Raw genomic sequence first — 18,298 nt, 5'->3', positions numbered from 1 at the left:
AGTACGGTGGTTATGTAGCTCTCCAAATGTAGAAAGCCTATTTGTGCATACAGACATCTGGTTCAGAATAATTACCTGATGATGGCTGGCCTTTGCAAGCTCCTGATTAGCAGATTCCACATGTGAGGTGGTGGTTTGAATGTAGTCCTCAATGCTGTCTGAAGAGAGTGGAAATTGACATTATTATTATCCTCATTAGCAGCACTGAGTTCATGATTATTGCATCACTGCCTACGACAGTAACTTATGTCTTTAAAACATGCTTTGATTTGTCTTTACCTATCTCCTGAGGCTCTTTACAAGATACAAACACACTTTCACTGGAGATGGTCTTTAGCAGTATACCTCTACCTCTACCTCTACACAAAATACTAATGTTACTACATCTCCATCACTGCATACACTGGTGTCCTCTCTTGGAACAAGGAACAAGAGAGAGGCTCTGCACCTCCAGTCTTACCACACCTTACTCTGAAGCGTATGGTTGAAAACCAAGCTCACACATGGAGAGTGTTTAAAAGCATAGAGTTCATAGATTTCAGACTGGACCTTCAAACTCCAAAATCAGACCGGACCTTCAAACGCCATACAGAGGAGCAGCTTCGGTTCCTGTGGTCATAATGCTCCATGTCGTTTCAAACTTCCACCTCTCTTACCCCAATGTCCCCCTGAGTACTAACACCAGACACACTTGTCAATGGATCATATAAAGTTTGCAAAACTAGCTTGAACAGTGTCTGAAGTTTTGTGTTGGATTGTGTTGTGGTTTGAAATACCTGATTAGTATCTGAAAATCTGATATGACATAAATCCTTTGAGGAGTAATCTGACGATAACATTTAAATCTTACACCACTAAGATATCAGTACACTTTTGGACTTTATATGGAAAAAAGTTTTAAATAAGAATTTCCCACCTTCGAAATCCAGTCAATTTGACAATTTTACCCTAGACATGCACAAAGATACATGCACTTGCAAGAGATATGCTCTTGCTTTTTAAATTCAGGAGAAACCCAACCAATTATTAGCTTTGAATAATCCAAATTAGTTGTCTTGTATCAATGCACATATACTTATTCTACCAAGTGAGAACTCTGATTCAAAATGCAAACTCAATTCCCTTCCCAATTAAAAACAAATGTGCGGTTCAACACACTTGAGGGCCCAACTAAAGCAGAAGTGAGTGAGATACAGTAGGGTTAAAGTGGGGGAGTCTCGGCAAAGGCAAACACTGTAGCCTTCCCCTCTGCATAGCTGCTAGAACTAATGAGCTTTTGTTTATCTCCTTCTGATTTGATTTTGTAGGGGTCGCTACTGCTGACTGCTGCTATGCCAGGGACAGAGAGGCTAAGAGAGGAGGAGGAGGGCCAGGGTGAGAAATACAGAGCTTTGGTTGAATGAAAACCGAAGATGAAGAGCTCATCTGACTCGCTGAAGATGAGGAGCTTATCTGATTATCTGAACCTGAACAGCTCATCAAAGTCACGATGCTGAAGAGCTCATCTGACTCAGTGAAGATGAAGAGCTCATCTGTCTAAATGAAGCTGAAGAGCTCATCTGACTCAGTGAAGATGAAGAGCTCATCTGTCTAAATGAAGCTGAAGAGCTCATCTGACTCAGTGAAGATGAAGAGCTCCTCTGACTAACTGAAGCTGAACAGCTCATCTTACTCAGTGAAGATGAACAGAACTTCTGTTTTGTGGCCACCCACTTCTTTTCTGTCACTAAAAACACAGACCTTTTTCTTGGTGGAGTAGCTTGGTCAACAAGATCCAGTAAACCACACCAAAAAGTGACAAAGCAGTGACAGAAGAAAGTTTAAGAAGCTGAGAACTGGAATAACCAGGGGAACCCAGCAGGAAAGCGCTGTGACTAGTGTGTGTGTGTGTATGTATGTGTGTGTGTGTGCGTGTGTTTGTAAACCATACAACGTGGGAACTTCGACCTGAATACACACCAATAAAGTGGGGACGTGTGTCATCGTGGGGACCTAAAATCGAGTCCCCACGAAGTTAACCATTGTAGCATGTATATTTCGATGAGATACACCCCCACCAAAAATATCTCAGAAGTCCCCAGCATGACCACAATCACGTCAAAAGTGTGCGAGTGTGTGGGAGGCACCTGCTCAGAGTGTGTACACGCCACCTGTGGCCAAAGACTGTAAAACAGAATCGGGTAGCACACTTTATCACGTGGTACAGCAACGATGCACTCTGATTGGTTGAAACTGGAAACAATGAAAGTATGAGATTTTTATATGTATATATATATATACAATATATATATATACACTTGTAAATTTGCCTTTATTTTATTAATAATATATTTATTTACCACTTGTTTTGTAATAATGTTGCTCTTAATTTCTTGTTACTTTTGTTGTAATTAGTCACGCCAATAAAACTGAATGAATCAATATGAGCCAATAAGGTTGCAGATTAGCAAGCAATTTAGTTCTCGGCGTCGGAGAAGCTGCGCTTCGTATGTGAGTTGGTTTTGGCTGTGAAACGACATGTTTTATAGTTTAAAACTACTTAAAACGATAAGTGCTTCATTAACCAGACTGTGGTGGAGTATAAACCATTAATAGTGCCGGATATGTTACATGTTAGCGTCAGTACCGCAGCGTTCGGACTTGTAGTTAATGCTAGTTAGCTTTCATCCCTTCTGATGCGTTTAACCCACTCCGTAAAGCAGCCCGCTACTGTTACTATTACACTGTATGCACATTCACTGTTTATTTAGATTTGTTAACCTGTACATCGGGAGTGAGGTGTTTATTTGGCGCGACCACCTGAATTGAGTGGAAGGAGAAAAACACCGATAAATGACGCGACTTTACACATCACCACGGCTCGCGACAAAGCGGGGCTTGAGATTAAATACATTGATTCGTTTAAAGGTGAGCAAATCTGACGAGGTTAAAGTAACTCGGAGTAAAGGTGTATGTTCACTGGTCAGTGCGGTCAGTGCGGGTTGTGTCCGTAAACAAGGTCGGGGAGTGTTCGCCGTGTCCCGGTTCAATAAAGGAGAGTTCGTTCTGGAGTACAGAGGAGACCTAATCAGCTCCGAGGAGAGTCAAAAAAGACAGAGAGTTTATACCAGCGACCCGAGAGGATTCATGTTCGACTTCATCTGGCACGGAAAGTTCTGAACGTGAGTATTTCTTCATACATTTAAATGGCGTTCATGGTTAAATGGCTTGGTGTGTTTACGAGGATAGGAGGGGGTGGGGGTTGGGTGTTCGTCGCCGTTTCCGAGCCTTTTAAATTCATTACCATTCCGATTATTCAACTCTGTGTGTAACGATTTAAGCGGGCAGGCGTGACGCAGATGCAGGGTTTAAAGGGGTTTATTAAATAAACAAAACCGAGCACGAAACAGAGGGAAAACTAGGCATGGAGAAACAGGATTGCTACCAGTCAAGCTGTCGTACCTCGGGCTACTGCGCATGCGCATGCTACCTTCACGTCAGTGTTTAGCTAGCCCACAATTGTGCGCTGCCAGCTGTTTTGTCTCTTGGATTAAGGGTGAATATTGCCCATTTGTCATATTTAATCATATTGCAACGTAAATCTTTTTGCATTTTGCTTTATCAACAATTGTTAAATATTTTTGTTAATATCCTAGGAAAGACCTAGGATATTAAAATAAATATTTTTAAATATTACTATATTATGTGTTTCTAACACATGTCTGCTGGTCAGTTTGTTTTACCCTTGCCAATAAATAATCGTTCTTGATTTTATCCATCCGTTTATTCCGTCCTACACTAACTAGTGTTAGTTGATTGACCTTGAAATGAGCACTTCTTAACGCTTAACATTCGTTCTGTTTGGCTATTTTACATTTCTAAAGCAACTTTCTTAAATACAAATAACCATGTAACGTTAATAACGTTTGCACAGTCACAATCACAGTGGGTTTCTAAGACATTCCTTAAGCACAGCGTTCTAGTAATCAGTACATGACTTGATTAACTCATTGCTGAAAGCACGTTCTGATAAGCTAATATAGCCTATAAAATGCTCATACCTACATTATTATTGCTAGAAGCATATACCGATAAGATAATATAACCTATAAAATGATTGTTCCTACCTACAGTATTAATGCTGCATGCACGTTCTGATAAGGTAAAATAGCCTATAAATTTATCGTACCTACACACAGTATTAATGCTGCATGCACGTTCGGATAAGGTAAAATAGCCTATAAAATTATCGTACCTACAGTATTAATGGTAGAAGCACGTTCAGATAAGGCAATATAGCCTTTTAAATTATTGTACCTACCTACAGTATTAATGGTAGAAGCACATTCGGATAAGGTAATATAGCCTATTAAATGATCGTACGTACAGCTACTGCTGCGGTAGTACATTTTGACAAGGTAGTATGCATCGATATATATATCTATAATTTTGTGCAATGGGTGTGCACTGACACTGACGTGAAATTATCGTGTGCATGCGCAGTAGCCCTACGTTGGAAAGCTCAACGAGTAGCACAGATTTTCTGAACACCGGCAGCGACAGACATTAAACACCTCGAATATGACGTGAAAGGGGAACAAACTAGCGAACAACACGGGAACAACAGCAAGCAAACGACATAGAACAAACACTACAAAGGGAATACAAAGCTACCAGGAACTCTAAAGCACTTTACCGAAATGCGAAACTAAAACGCTCAGGACAAGGGAACTAAAATGGTGAACAACGCGGCACATACAAGAAACAATGAGAACAGACGGGCAAGAAGGAGAGTAAGCCAAAATAGATGAGGGGAATTTAAACACTGACTAGGGGAGAATTAAAGAAGGCACAGCTGAAATGATGAGAAGGGGCAGGGACACAAGGTACAGGGCGTGACAGACAGAGGGGAAACAAAGGAAATCAAGAAAAAAGGCCGGGCTAGGACGAACGACATGACTGGGGCAGGGGTCGGAGCTAGACGTGACAATGTGCCATTTTCTATTTGTTTCCCTGATGAAAAAATAAAACAGCTAGTCTGTGTTGGTCAAACCTTGCTGGTTTGGCCTGTGCTGTTTTTTGTCAGGGTTATGTGTAACATCTATATATACAGGGCTTTGTAGTCATTCTACAACACAAAGTATTTAAGCAATGACAGTTGTCGTTACTTAATAGTAGGGCTGGGTATCGATTCAAATTCCAAGAATCATTCCGATTCTGAAGATTAAGAATCGATTTATTTCGATTTAATCGATTCGATCCGATTCGATCCAATTCGGGGTTTAGTGTTATTAAAAATGTATTTGAGCTGTTTCCTGACTATGAACAGAAGCAACATGATATAAATCATCATGATCATAAATCTACCTTCAAGAAAGGTAATCCAGGACAATAAACAGAGGACATCTTTGAGGTGTCTGCAACAGTGGACTCCTACTGGGACACTAACCAGTGAATTATTATTATGATTGAAATAATTAAGAATTCACCCAAAAGCTGTTGCTACCAAATGCATTTTTATTTTAAAAGTGCTCACACTTAATAAACTGAAAGTATAAAATGTAAACGTGTATTTTTCTTTAAAGTGCAAATATAAGAACAGAACTGTCATGTTATGGTCCCCGACCCCTCCCTTTTGGGCGTGTGTTAACTGCGTCTACTTGTCTGCGTCTGTAGATCTCCGTGGGTGCGGGTGCGTCTTGTGATAATCCGTCTCACCTCGTGGGGTTTGTGCGTTCGCGCAGCGTCCGGTGCTCGTCGTTGTTTGAGTCGCAAACGTTCTATGTAAACGTGTTTTATGTGCGCTGTCTGCGCTTCGGTAAATGTAATAAACGTAACGATTTGGAAAGTGCAAAGGATTCTGTCTCGTCCATCGCCTTGCGCCCAACGTTACAAGAACATTTTTAACTTTTTTAAACTGTAAAAACACTGGGTAAACTGTCAGTGACATGGACTAACTGTAAATAGTCACTGACACTGGATAAACTGTCCTTCTGTTTTTAGATTGCCGATTTGACTATCGTCGTTACCGGCACTGTCCGACGCCATGTTGTTTTACAGTTAGTTAGACCGAGCACGCCTGCGTGAATTCAGTGACGAGGCGGGGGTAAAAGTTCACTAAAAAATCGATCTTTGGACGTACGAATCGATTATCAGATCATCATATGCGAATCGATTCTGAATTGGAAAATCGATTTTTTCAACACAGGCCTACTTAATAGAGAAAGAATACTGTAAAGGGTTTTAGTTTAATAATAATATGAGCAAAATTAATGTATTATAAGAACTTTGCTATACGATGAAATGACTGGAAAGAATGCAATGTTATAATGTTAAGCTTTATTATGGTATTTTATTCAGCAACTGTCATGACTAAACACCTTTTGTCCCCAAATAATCATGTTCTGTTTGTTTAAATTCAGTGTTGATGCTGCAAAGGACGATGGCACTCTCGGAAGACTGGTTAATGATAACCACATTAACCCTAACTATAAAATTAAGAGAATCGTTGTGGAAGGAAGACCTTGGTTGTGTCTTTTTGCTTCAAGAGACATAAATACTAGAGAGGAGATTACTTATAATTATGGAGATGGTGATTGTCCCTGGAGGAGCAAAGTAAGAATGGTACTTCTTGTAGCTATGGTGCATAGTTAGATACCAAATTGTGAATGTATTTATAAAATGGTATATCAGTTATGTAAAAGGAACTTTGGGATTTAAGCTTTCTGTTATTCTTATTTTAAATAACATTTACTTACCAAACTCAGAATAGCAGTAGTCTTTAATCCCAAAGTTACTTTTACATAATGAATACAACATTTTAGAAATGCATTTCTACATTAGATGGAGTGCTAAATAGTGACTGTTGTGTCTGTTTCAGGTGACAAAAACTACAATGGCAGCAGACAGTAATTGTTTGGAGTCAGACTGTTCCATTGGAGATGATCAGCATTGCACTGACCCTCAACAGCAAGAGTCTCCTTTCAGCAACACGGTAAGAAACTGTTCTATTTCATGTGTTTTTCACTGGGTAAACGTCAAGTCCCCACAATGTACAATGTATCCTGACAGTGATGGCAGAAGATTTCAGTCCGTAAGTGGTGCACTTCCCCCACTGAGTCCCCACAATATCTTTTAAAGGGAAACCTGTACACTAAGTCCTCACAAAACACCTACCTAAAATTGTATTTTTAATGTAAGTATATATATATTTCTTTGTTATTTGGTGTGTTTAGCTTACAAATACTTTCTACCACATAGCAGTTTCAGTAAGTTTGTACTTTTGGGCTTATTAGTGACTGTTGTGTCTGTTTCAGGTGACAAAAACTACAACGGCAGCAGACAGTAATTGTTCGGAGTCAGACTGTGCCACTGGAGATGAGTACAGAGGAGACCTAATCAGCTCCGAGGAGAGTCAAAAAAGACAGAGTTTATAACAGCGACCAGAAAGTATTCATGTTCGACTACATCTGGCACGGAAAGTTCTGGACGTGAGTATTTCTTCATACATTTAAATGGTGTTCATGGCTAAATGGCTTGGTGTGTTTATGAGGATAGGAGGGGGTGAGGGTTGGGTGTTCGTCGCCATTTCCAAGCCTTTTAAATTCATTACCATTCCGGTTATTCAACTCTGTGTGTGTAACGATTTAAGCGGGCAGGCGTGACGCAGATGCAGGGTTTAAAGGGGTTTATTAAATAAACAAAAATGAGCACGAAACATAGAGGGAAAACTAGGCATGGGGAAACAGGATTGCTACCAGTCAAGCTGTCGTACCTCGGGCTACTGCGCATGCGCATGCTACTTTTACGTCAGTGTTTAGCGTAGCCCACAATTGTGCGCTGCCAGCTGTTTTTTCTCTTGGATTAAGGGTGAATATTGCCCATTTGTCATATTTAATCATATTGCAACATAAATCTTTTTGCATTTTGCTTTATCAACAATTGTTAAATATTTTTGTTAATATCCTAGGAAAGACCTAGGATATTAAAATAAATATTTTTAAATATTACTATATTATGTGTTTCTAACACATTTCTGCTGGTCAGTTTGTTTTACCCTTGCCAATAAATAATCGTTCTTGATTTTATCCATCCGTTTATTCCGTCCTACACTAACTAGTGTTAGTTGATTGACCTTGAAATGAGCACTTCTTAACGCTTAACATTCGTTCTGTTTGGCTATTTTGCATTTCTAAAGCAACTTTCTTAAATACAAATAACCATGTAACGTTAATAACGTTTGCACAGTCACAATCACAGTGGGTTTCTAAGACATTCCTTAAGCACAGCGATCTAGTAATCAGTACATGACTTGATTAACTCATTGCTGAGAGCACGTTCTGATAAGCTAATATAGCCTATAAATGCTCATACCTACAGTATTATTGCTAGAAGCATATACCGATAAGATAATATAACCTATAAAATGATCGTTCCTACCTACAGTATTAATGCTGCATGCACGTTCTGATAAGGTAAAATAGCCTATAAAATTATCGTACCTACACACAGTATTAATGCTGCATGCACGTTCGGATAAGGTAAAATAGCCTATAAAATGATCGTACCTACAGTATTAATGGTAGAAGCACATTCAGATAAGGCAATATAGCCTTTTAAATTATTGTACCTACCTACAGTATTAATGGTAGAAGCACATTCGGATAAGGTAATATAGCCTATTAAATGATCGTACGTACAGCTACTGCTGCGGTAGTACATTTTGACACGGTAGTATGAATCGATATACACTGCTCAAAAAAATAAAGGGAACACTTAAACAACACAATATAACTCCAAGTCAACCACACTTCTGTGAAACCAACCTGTTCAGTTAGGAAGCAACACTGATTGTGAATCAATTTCAACTGCTGTTGTGCAAATGAAATAGACAACAGGTAGAAATGAGAGGCAATTAGCAAGACCTCCCCCTATAAAGGAGTGGTTCTGCAGGTGGGGACCACAGACCACTTCTCAGTACCTATGCTTTCTGGCTGATGTTTTGGTCACTTTTGAATGTTGGTGGTCCTTTCACACTCGTTGTAGCATGAGACGAACTCTACAACCCACACAAGTGGCTCAGGTAGTGCAGCTCATCCAGGATGGCACATCAATGCGAGCTGTGGCAAGGTTTGCTGTGTCTGTCAGCGTAGTGTCCAGAGGCTGGAGGCGCTACCAGGAGACAGGCCAGTACACCAGGAGACGTGGAGGAGGCCGTAGGAGGGCAACAACCCAGCAGCAGGACCGCTACCTCCGCCTTTGTGCAAGAAGGAACAGGAGGAGTACTGCCAGAGCCCTGCAAAATGACCTCCAGCAGGCCACAAATGTGCATGTGTCTGCACAAACGGTTAGAAACCGACTCCATGAGGATGGTATGAGGGCCCGACGTCCACAGATGGGGGTTGTGCTCACAGCCCAACACCGTGCAGGACGCTTGGCATTTGCCAGAGAACACCAGGATTGGCAAATTCGCCACTGGCGCCTTGTGCTCTTTACAGATGAAAGCAGGTTCACACTGAGCACATGTGACAGAGGTGACAGAGTCTGGAGACGCCGTGGAGAGCGATCTGCTGCCTGCAACATCCTTCAGCATGACCTGTTTGGCAATGGGTCAGTAATGGTGTGGGGTGGCATTTTTTTGGAGGACCACACAGCCCTCCATGTGCTCACCAGAGGTAGCCTGACTGCCATTAGGTACCGAGATGAGATCCTCAGACCCCTTGTGAGACCATATGCTGGTGCGGTTGGCCCTGGGTTCCTCCTAATGCAGGACAATGCTAGACCTCATGTGGCTGGAGTGTGTCAGCAGTTCCTGCAAGATGAAGGCATTGAAGCTATGGACTGGCCCGCCCATTCCCCAGACCTGAATCCGATTGAGCACATCTGGGACATCATGTCTCGCTCCATCCTCCAACGTCACGTTGCACCACAGACTGTCCAGGAGTTGGCGGATGCTTTAGTCCAGGTCTGGGAGGAGATCCCCCAGGAGACCATCCGCCACCTCATCAGGAGCATGCCCAGGCATTGTAGGGAGGTTATACAGGCACGTGGAAGCCACACACAATACTGAGCCTCATTTTGACTTGTTTTCAGGACATTACATCAAAGTTGGATCAGCCTGTAGTGTGTTTTTCCACTTTAATTTTGTGTGTGGCTCCAAATCCAGGCCTCCATTGGTTAATAAATTTGATTTCCATTGATGATTTTTGTGTGATTTTGTTGTCAGCACATTCAACTTTGTACAGAACAAAGTATTCAATGAGAATATTTCATTCATTCAGATCTAGGATGTGTTATTTGAGTATTCCCTTTATTTTTTTGAGCAGTGTATATATCTATAATTTTGCGCTATGGGTGTGCACTGACACTAACGTGAAATTATCGTGCGCATGCGCAGTAGCCCTACGTTGGAAAGCTCAATGAGTAGCACAGATTTTCTGTACACCGGCAGCGACAGACATTAAACACCTCGAACACGACGTGAAAGGGGAACAAACTAGCAAACAACACGGGAACAACAGCAAAAAACGACATAGAACAAACACTACAAAGGGAAAAACTAAGCTACCAGGAACTCTAAAGCACTTTACCGAAATGCGAAACTAAAACGCTCAGGACAAGGAAACTAAAATGGCGAACAACATGGCACAAACAAGAAACAATGGGAACACACGGGCAAGAAGGAGAATAAGCCAAAATAGATGAGGGGAATTTAAACACTGACTAGGGGAGAATTAAAGAAGGCACAGCTGAAACGATGAGAAGGGGCAGGGACACAAGGTACAGGGCGTGACAGACAGGGGGGAAACAAAGGAAATCAAGAAAAAAGGCCGGGCTAGGACGAACGACACGACTGGGGCAGGGGTCGGAGCTAGACGTGACAATGTGCCATTTTCTATTTGTTTCCCTGATGAAAAAATAAAACAGCTAGTCTGTGTTGGTCAAACCTTGCTGGTTTGGCCTGTGCTGTTTTTTGTCAGGGTTATGTGTAACATCTATATATACAGCGCTTTGTAGTCATTCTACAACACAAAGTACTTAAGTAATGACAGTTGTCGTTACTTAATAGAGAAAGAATACTGTAAAGGGTCTTAGTCTAATAATGATAATACATTAATTTTGCTCATATAAGAACTTTGCTATACGATGAAATGACTGGAAAGAATGCAATGTTGTAATGTTAAGCTTTATTATGGTATTTAATTCTGCAACTGTCATGACTAAACACCTTTTGTCCCCAAATAATCATGTTCTGTTTGTTTAAATTCAGTGTTGATGCTGCAAAGGACGATGGCACTCTCGGAAGACTGGTTAATGATAACCACATTAACCCTAACTATAAAATTAAGAGAATCGTTGTGGAAGGAAGACCTTGGTTGTGTCTTTTTGCTTCAAGAGACATAAATACTAGAGAGGAGATTACTTATAATTATGGAGATGGTGATTGTCCCTGGAGGAGCAAAGTAAGAATGGTACTTCTTGTAGCTATGGTGCATAGTTGGATACCAAATTGTGAATGTATTTATAAAATGGTATATCAGTTATGTAAAAGGAACTTTGGGATTAAAGCTTTCTGTTATTCTTATTTTAAATAACACTTACTTACCAAACTCAGAATAGCAGTAGTCTTTAATCCCAAAGTTACTTTTATATAATGAATACAACATTTTAGAAATGCATTTCTACATTAGATGGAGTGCCGCTAAATAGTGACTGTTGTGTCTGTTTCAGGTGACAAAAACTAAAATGGCAGCAGACAGTAATTGTTTGGAGTCAGACTGTGCCACTGGAGATGATCAGCATTGCACTGACCCTCAACAGCAAGAGTCTCCTTTCAGCAACACCGTAAGAAACTGTTCTATTTCATGTGTTTTTCACTGGGTAAACGTCAAGTCCCCACAATGTACAATGTACCTTGACAGTGCTGGCAGAAGATTTCAGTCCGTAAGTGGTGCACCTCCCCCACTGAGTCCCCACAATATCTTTTAAACGGAAATCTTTACACTAAGTCCTCACAAAACACCTACCTAAAAATTGTATTTTTAATGTAAGTATATATATATTTCTTTGTTATTTGGTGTGTTTAGCTTACAAATACTTTCTACCACATAGCAGTTTCAATAAGTTTGTACTTTTGGGCTTATTAGTGACTGTTGTGTCTGTTTCAGGTGACAAAAACGACAACGGCAGCAGACAGTAATTGTTCGGAGTCAGACTGTGCCACTGGAGATGATCAGCATTGCACTGACCCTCAACAGCAAGAGTCTCCTTTCAGCAACACGGTATGAAACTGCTCTATTTCATGTGTTTTTCACTGGGTAAACGTCAAGTCCCCACAATGTACAATGTATCCTGACAGTGCCACTGAGTCCCCACAATATCTTTTAAAGGGAAACCTTTACACCAAGTCCTCACAACACACCTACCTAAAAATTGTATTTTTAATGTAAGTATGTATATATTTCTTTGTGTTATTTGGTGTGTTTAGCTTACAAATACTTTCTACCACATAGCAGTTTCAATAAGTTTGTACTTTTGGGCTTATTAGTGACTGTTGTGTCTGTTTCAGGTGACAAAAACTACAACGGCAGCAGACAGTAATTGTTTGGAGTCAGACTGTGCCACTGGAGATGATCAGCATTGCACTGACCCTCAACAGCAAGAGTCTTCTTTCAGCAACATGGTATGAAACTGTTCTATTTCATGTGTTTTTCACTGGGTAAACGTCAAGTCCCCACAATGTACAATGTACCCTGACAGTGCTGGCAGAAGATTTCAGTCCGTAAGTGGTGCACCTCCCCCACTGAGTCCCCACAATATCTTTTAAAGGGAAACCTTTACACTAAGTCCTCACAAAACACCTACCTAAAAATTGTATTTTTAATGTAAGTATATATATATATTTATTTGTGTTATTTGGTGTGTTTAGCTTACAAATACTTTCTACCACATAGCAGTTTCAGTAAGTTTGTACTTTTGGGCTTATTAGTGACTGTTGTGTCTGTTTCAGGTGACAAAAACTACAACGGCAGCAGACAGTAATTGTTTGGAGTCAGACTGTGCCACTGGAGATGATCAGCATTGCACTGACCCTCAACAGCAAGAGTCTTCTTTCAGCAACATGGTATGAAACTGTTCTATTTCATGTGTTTTTCACTGGGTAAACGTCAAGTCCCCACAATGTACAATGTATCCTGACAGTGCCACTGAGTCCCCACAATATCTTTTAAAGGGAAACCTTTACACTAAGTCCTCACAACACACCTACCTAAAAATTGTATTTTTAATGTAAGTATGTATATATTTCTTTGTGTTATTTGGTGTGTTTAGCTTACAAATACTTTCTACCACATAGCAGTTTCAATAAGTTTGTACTTTTGGGCTTATTAGTGACTGTTGTGTCTGTTTCAGGTGACAAAAACTACAACGGCAGCAGACAGTAATTGTTTGGAGTCAGACTGTGCCACTGGAGATGATCAGCATTGCACTGACCCTCAACAGCAAGAGTCTTCTTTCAGCAACACGGTATGAAACTGTTCTATTTCATGTGTTTTTCACTGGGTAAACGTCAAGTCCCCACAATGTACAATGTACCCTGACAGTGCTGGCAGAAGATTTCAGTCCGTAAGTGGTGCACCTCCCCCACTGAGTCCCCACAATATCTTTTAAAGGGAAACCTTTACACTAAGTCCTCACAAAACACCTACCTAAAAATTGTATTTTTAATGTAAGTATATATATATATTTATTTGTGTTATTTGGTGTGTTTAGCTTACAAATACTTTCTACCACATAGCAGTTTCAATAAGTTTGTACTTTTGGGCTTATTAGTGACTGTTGTGTCTGTTTCAGGTGACAAAAACTACAACGGCAGCAGACAGTAATTGTTTGGAGTCAGACTGTGCCACTGGAGATGATCAGCATTGCACTGACCCTCAACAGCAAGAGTCTTCTTTCAGCAACATGGTATGAAACTGTTCTATTTCATGTGTTTTTCACTGGGTAAACGTCAAGTCCCCACAATGTACAATGTATCCTGACAGTGCCACTGAGTCCCCACAATATCTTTTAAAGGGAAACCTTTACACTAAGTCCTCACAACACACCTACCTAAAAATTGTATTTTTAATGTAAGTATGTATATATTTCTTTGTGTTATTTGGTGTGTTTAGCTTACAAATACTTTCTACCACATAGCAGTTTCAATAAGTTTGTACTTTTGGGCTTATTAGTGACTGTTGTGTCTGTTTCAGGTGACAAAAACTACAACGGCAGCAGACAGTAATTGTTTGGAGTCAGACTGTGCCACTGGAGATGATCAGCATTGCACTGACCCTCAACAGCAAGAGTCTTCTTTCAGCAACACGGTATGAAACTGTTCTATTTCATGTGTTTTTCACTGGGTAAACGTCAAGTCCCCACAATGTACAATGTACCCTGACAGTGCTGGCAGAAGATTTCAGTCCGTAAGTGGTGCACCTCCCCCACTGAGTCCCCACAATATCTTTTAAAGGGAAACCTTTACACTAAGTCCTCACAAAACACCTACCTAAAAATTGTATTTTTAATGTAAGTATATATATATATTTATTTGTGTTATTTGGTGTGTTTAGCTTACAAATACTTTCTACCACATAGCAGTTTCAATAAGTTTGTACTTTTGGGCTTATTAGTGACTGTTGTGTCTGTTTCAGGTGACAAAAACTACAACGGCAGCAGACAGTAATTGTTTGGAGTCAGACTGTGCCACTGGAGATGATCAGCATTGCACTGACCCTCAACAGCAAGAGTCTTCTTTCAGCAACATGGTATGAAACTGTTCTATTTCATGTGTTTTTCACTGGGTAAACGTCAAGTCCCCACAATGTACAATGTATCCTGACAGTGCCACTGAGTCCCCACAATATCTTTTAAAGGGAAACCTTTACACTAAGTCCTCACAACACACCTACCTAAAAATTGTATTTTTAATGTAAGTATGTATATATTTCTTTGTGTTATTTGGTGTGTTTAGCTTACAAATACTTTGTACCACATAGCAGTTTCAATAAGTTTGTACTTTTGGGCTTATTAGTGACTGTTGTGTCTGTTTCAGGTGACAAAAACTGCAACGGCAGCAGACAGTAATTGTTTGGAGTCAGACTGTTCCATTGGAGATGATCAGCATTGCACTGACCCTCAACAGCCAGAGTCTTCTTTCAGCAACACGGTATGAAACTGTTCTATTTCATGTGTTTTTCACTGGGTAAACGTCAAGTCCCCACAATGTACAATGTATCCTGACAGTGCCACTGAGTCCCCACAATATCTTTTAAAGGGAAACCTTTACACTAAGTCCTCACAAAACACCTACCTAAAAATTGTATTTTTAATGTAAGTATGTATATATTTCTTTGTGTTATTTGGAGTGTTTAGCTTACAAATACTTTCTACCACATAGCAGTTTCAATAAGTTTGTACTTTTGGGCTTATTAGTGACTGTTGTGTCTGTTTCAGGTGACAAAAACTACAACGGCAGCAGACAGTAATTGTTCGGAGTCAGACTGTGCCACTGGAGATGATCAGCATTGCACTGACCCTCAACAGCAAGAGTCTCCTTTCAGCAACACGGTATGAAACTGTTCTATTTCATGTGTTTTTCACTGGGTAAACGTCAAGTCCCCACAATGTACAAAGTGCCTTGACAGTGATGGCAGAAGATTTCTTTGGGCTTACAGTGAGTCCCCACCATGGTGTTTAATCTGCAAGTTGTCAGATCAAGTTGTTGACTGATTAAAATGCAGTTGTCTCAAGTGTTCTTTCCTTGGTAGTCTTTCTACATACTGATGCTTTTCAGACTGATTTGTTAGTTTAATTGAGGTCTAAACAGTTAAACTTTTGGGATTGTCACTCATGCTCAACGGCCGAGCTCTTTTTTTGTGCCTCAGTATGTCTTTAATTATGTAATCCTCTGTGATGTACTGAGTTGGTGACCTTTTTCTAGTCACCATTGTTATTGGATGTACTTTGCCCCTTTTTATGAGTACTTTATTTAACTAGATCTTGATGCAGAAGTGGATTTGGAACCATCTATAAAGCAGAAGCTGGAAACCACTCAAAATCACGATTGGAACCAACCAGTACCACAAGCGTCGGAGCCAAACGGTACCACTTTAGTTCCCAAAGGTATTGTCTGACACACCATGGCAAGCTGTAGAGATCGAAAAACATTATTATTTGACTAATGTTGTCTTCCGTTTATTCAGGTGTTAAGGTGGTTAAGAAAAGGAAATGGGAAAACGATGAAGTGAAAGCTGTGGAAAAACACCTGAACAGGTTTATTAAAACTTGCACTGTGCCAGGAAAAAAACAGTGTGAGGCATGTATAAAGGCTGAACCTATTGAAAAGACAGAGATTGGTTGGCTGTAGGGGTGTCCTGCAATAGTCGCTGATTCGACTATAGTCGACTATACCCCCTAGTCGACTATGAACGTCATAGTCAAATGTACCATTCTGACTGCATGGGGGTGCCCAAGGATGCAGCTAAGCATTAGTTGTTACATGAAATGTCTTTGTTTTCGTTATATATAGCCCTTTGTCAAATAAAATCATCTTAATTTAAAAATATTTATTAACAGAAATTATGTGTGTGCATTAACAATAGGCATCTTCCTTACTACACATTAATAAATCACACCCTGCAGTTGCACAATCCAAATGAGCGGAGCTAAACACTCTACAGGATCAGCGTCTGCCGAGATTATAATGGCTACAAAAAACTTCAAAAGTATTTTGAAAAAATAAAAGTAAAGTGCAAATTATGCCATCAACGTCTTTCATTTTGCACGACAACAACCAAAATGGCATACCATTTTAAAATGCGTAAGGCGAAAAAAAAACACAGTTCAGCCGTTTGTCATCTCGTCGCGTCTCCGCAAGTAGGCCTATAAACATTTTTTGTTGTTTGCTTTTTAAACCCCGTTACTTGAACCTTTACTTATAATTTTTTTTATATTTTCAAGCAGGCACATTTTATTTAAAATACTTTTGACATTTTGCACAGTGCCTGTTCGATCTGCGCACTGATGGTTAATGTTCTCTAGCGTTTCATTTAAAAATAAATAAGTAAGTAAATAAAAGCTGAATAATGCCAACCTACCATGTTTATTCATTTGTCTGGGTGTTTTAAGTTTTTACTTTGAAGTGGAAAAAAGTTCTGAATTAGAACAGGATCCTGTTTATGGTGCTATAGATAAATAAATAAAAAACCCTGATTCGACTATTAGTCCACTAAAGGGAAAATCCGACTAATCAGATTCGACTATGAAAATCTTTAGTTGAATACATTGAATATAGTTGGCTGTGAAATGTTTTGTAAAGAACAGGATCACTGCTCTTAAAAGGAAGCTGTAAATTTGAACACTCCTTTAGACTATGCATTTTCTTCTGTTCATTGTTCATTATAGAACATATAGTCTCCAAAGGTAAAAAACCTTTGAAGAGACATCTTTAAGGAGTTTACATTTCTCTTTTTTTCATACAATTTTTGTATTTGAGGCTTGGCAGCTTACTGTTGACGAGCTTTTGAAAGGCTTAAAGCATTAAATTTGTTAAAAATACTTCATCACAAATGCAAAAGCTTAAGAGCTAAATAAAGGGCCTGTTATTTAAATAACTATACCAGTTGTCTTTCCTTGCAAATATGCAATCTAGCTGCAACCTTGTTGTTAGTATCTAGCTGCAACCTTAGTTCGTGTCCCCAGATTGTTCATAAGTACCTAAATTGTACAATGGGTTGGTGTGTGTGTGTGTTGGTCCTCACATGGTCTGTCTACCAGAAACTTGTCCCCAGAATGTAGGAAAATGTCACATTGCTTTCTAAACATTTTTTCTGTAATTTAAAGTGATGGCTGCCTTTACAACGTCAATTGAAACGTGAATCTGTAGTTGATTTATTCCTAAAGCATTTAGAAAGGGTAGTCCCCACAATGTAGCTTCCTGCTGGTAGTCCCCGAAAGACGCTTTTACAAGTATGTGTGTGTGTATGTATGTATGTATGTGTGTGTGTGTGTGTGTGTGTGTGTGTGTGTGTGTATGCATGTGTGTGTGTGTGTGTATGTATGTATGTGTGTGTGTGTGTGTGTGTGTGTGTGTGTGTGTGTGTGTGTGTGTGTGTGTGTGTGTGTGTGTGAGTGTGTGTGTGTGTGTGTGTGTGTGTGTGTGTTTATCTGTGAATACCAGTGACCAGTTTAACCCTTCAAGCCTTACCACATTCTCCTGTCCCATTTTAGCTGATCTATCATCCATGACCAATTACTGTGCCAGTAAAAAGCCAGCAAA

The 18,298-nt window shown here is 39.9% G+C and overlaps 2 protein-coding genes across 2 annotated transcripts in view; one reads left to right on the top strand and one right to left on the bottom strand.

Moving 5' to 3' along the window:
- Nucleotides 1-18,298, bottom strand: part of tsnare1 (T-SNARE Domain Containing 1) — a 117,860-nt gene that overhangs the window by 21,826 nt on the left and 77,736 nt on the right. The window contains exon 10 of the mRNA XM_076971511.1: nt 76-158. Coding sequence (XP_076827626.1) covers nt 76-158 — 83 coding nt within the window. The remainder of the gene's footprint in view (nt 1-75; nt 159-18,298) is intronic.
- On the top strand, nt 2,442-16,935 carry LOC143473994 (uncharacterized). Its single transcript, XM_076971238.1, has 17 exons — nt 2,442-3,161; nt 6,402-6,594; nt 6,860-6,973; nt 7,296-7,469; nt 11,249-11,441; nt 11,710-11,823; nt 12,147-12,260; nt 12,548-12,661; nt 12,989-13,102; nt 13,390-13,503; nt 13,831-13,944; nt 14,232-14,345; nt 14,673-14,786; nt 15,074-15,187; nt 15,475-15,588; nt 16,018-16,143; nt 16,224-16,935. The coding sequence occupies exons 4-16, from the start codon at nt 7,435-7,437 to the stop codon at nt 16,051-16,053; spliced, it is 1,404 nt and encodes a 467-aa protein (XP_076827353.1). The 5' UTR covers nt 2,442-3,161; nt 6,402-6,594; nt 6,860-6,973; nt 7,296-7,434; the 3' UTR covers nt 16,054-16,143; nt 16,224-16,935.

The sequence above is a fragment of the Brachyhypopomus gauderio genome, chromosome 13, assembly GCF_052324685.1.
Source record: "Brachyhypopomus gauderio isolate BG-103 chromosome 13, BGAUD_0.2, whole genome shotgun sequence".
NCBI lineage: Eukaryota > Metazoa > Chordata > Actinopteri > Gymnotiformes > Hypopomidae > Brachyhypopomus > Brachyhypopomus gauderio.
The sequence above is the reverse complement of the archived record's forward strand: the minus strand, read 5'-3'. Positions and strand labels throughout refer to the sequence as shown.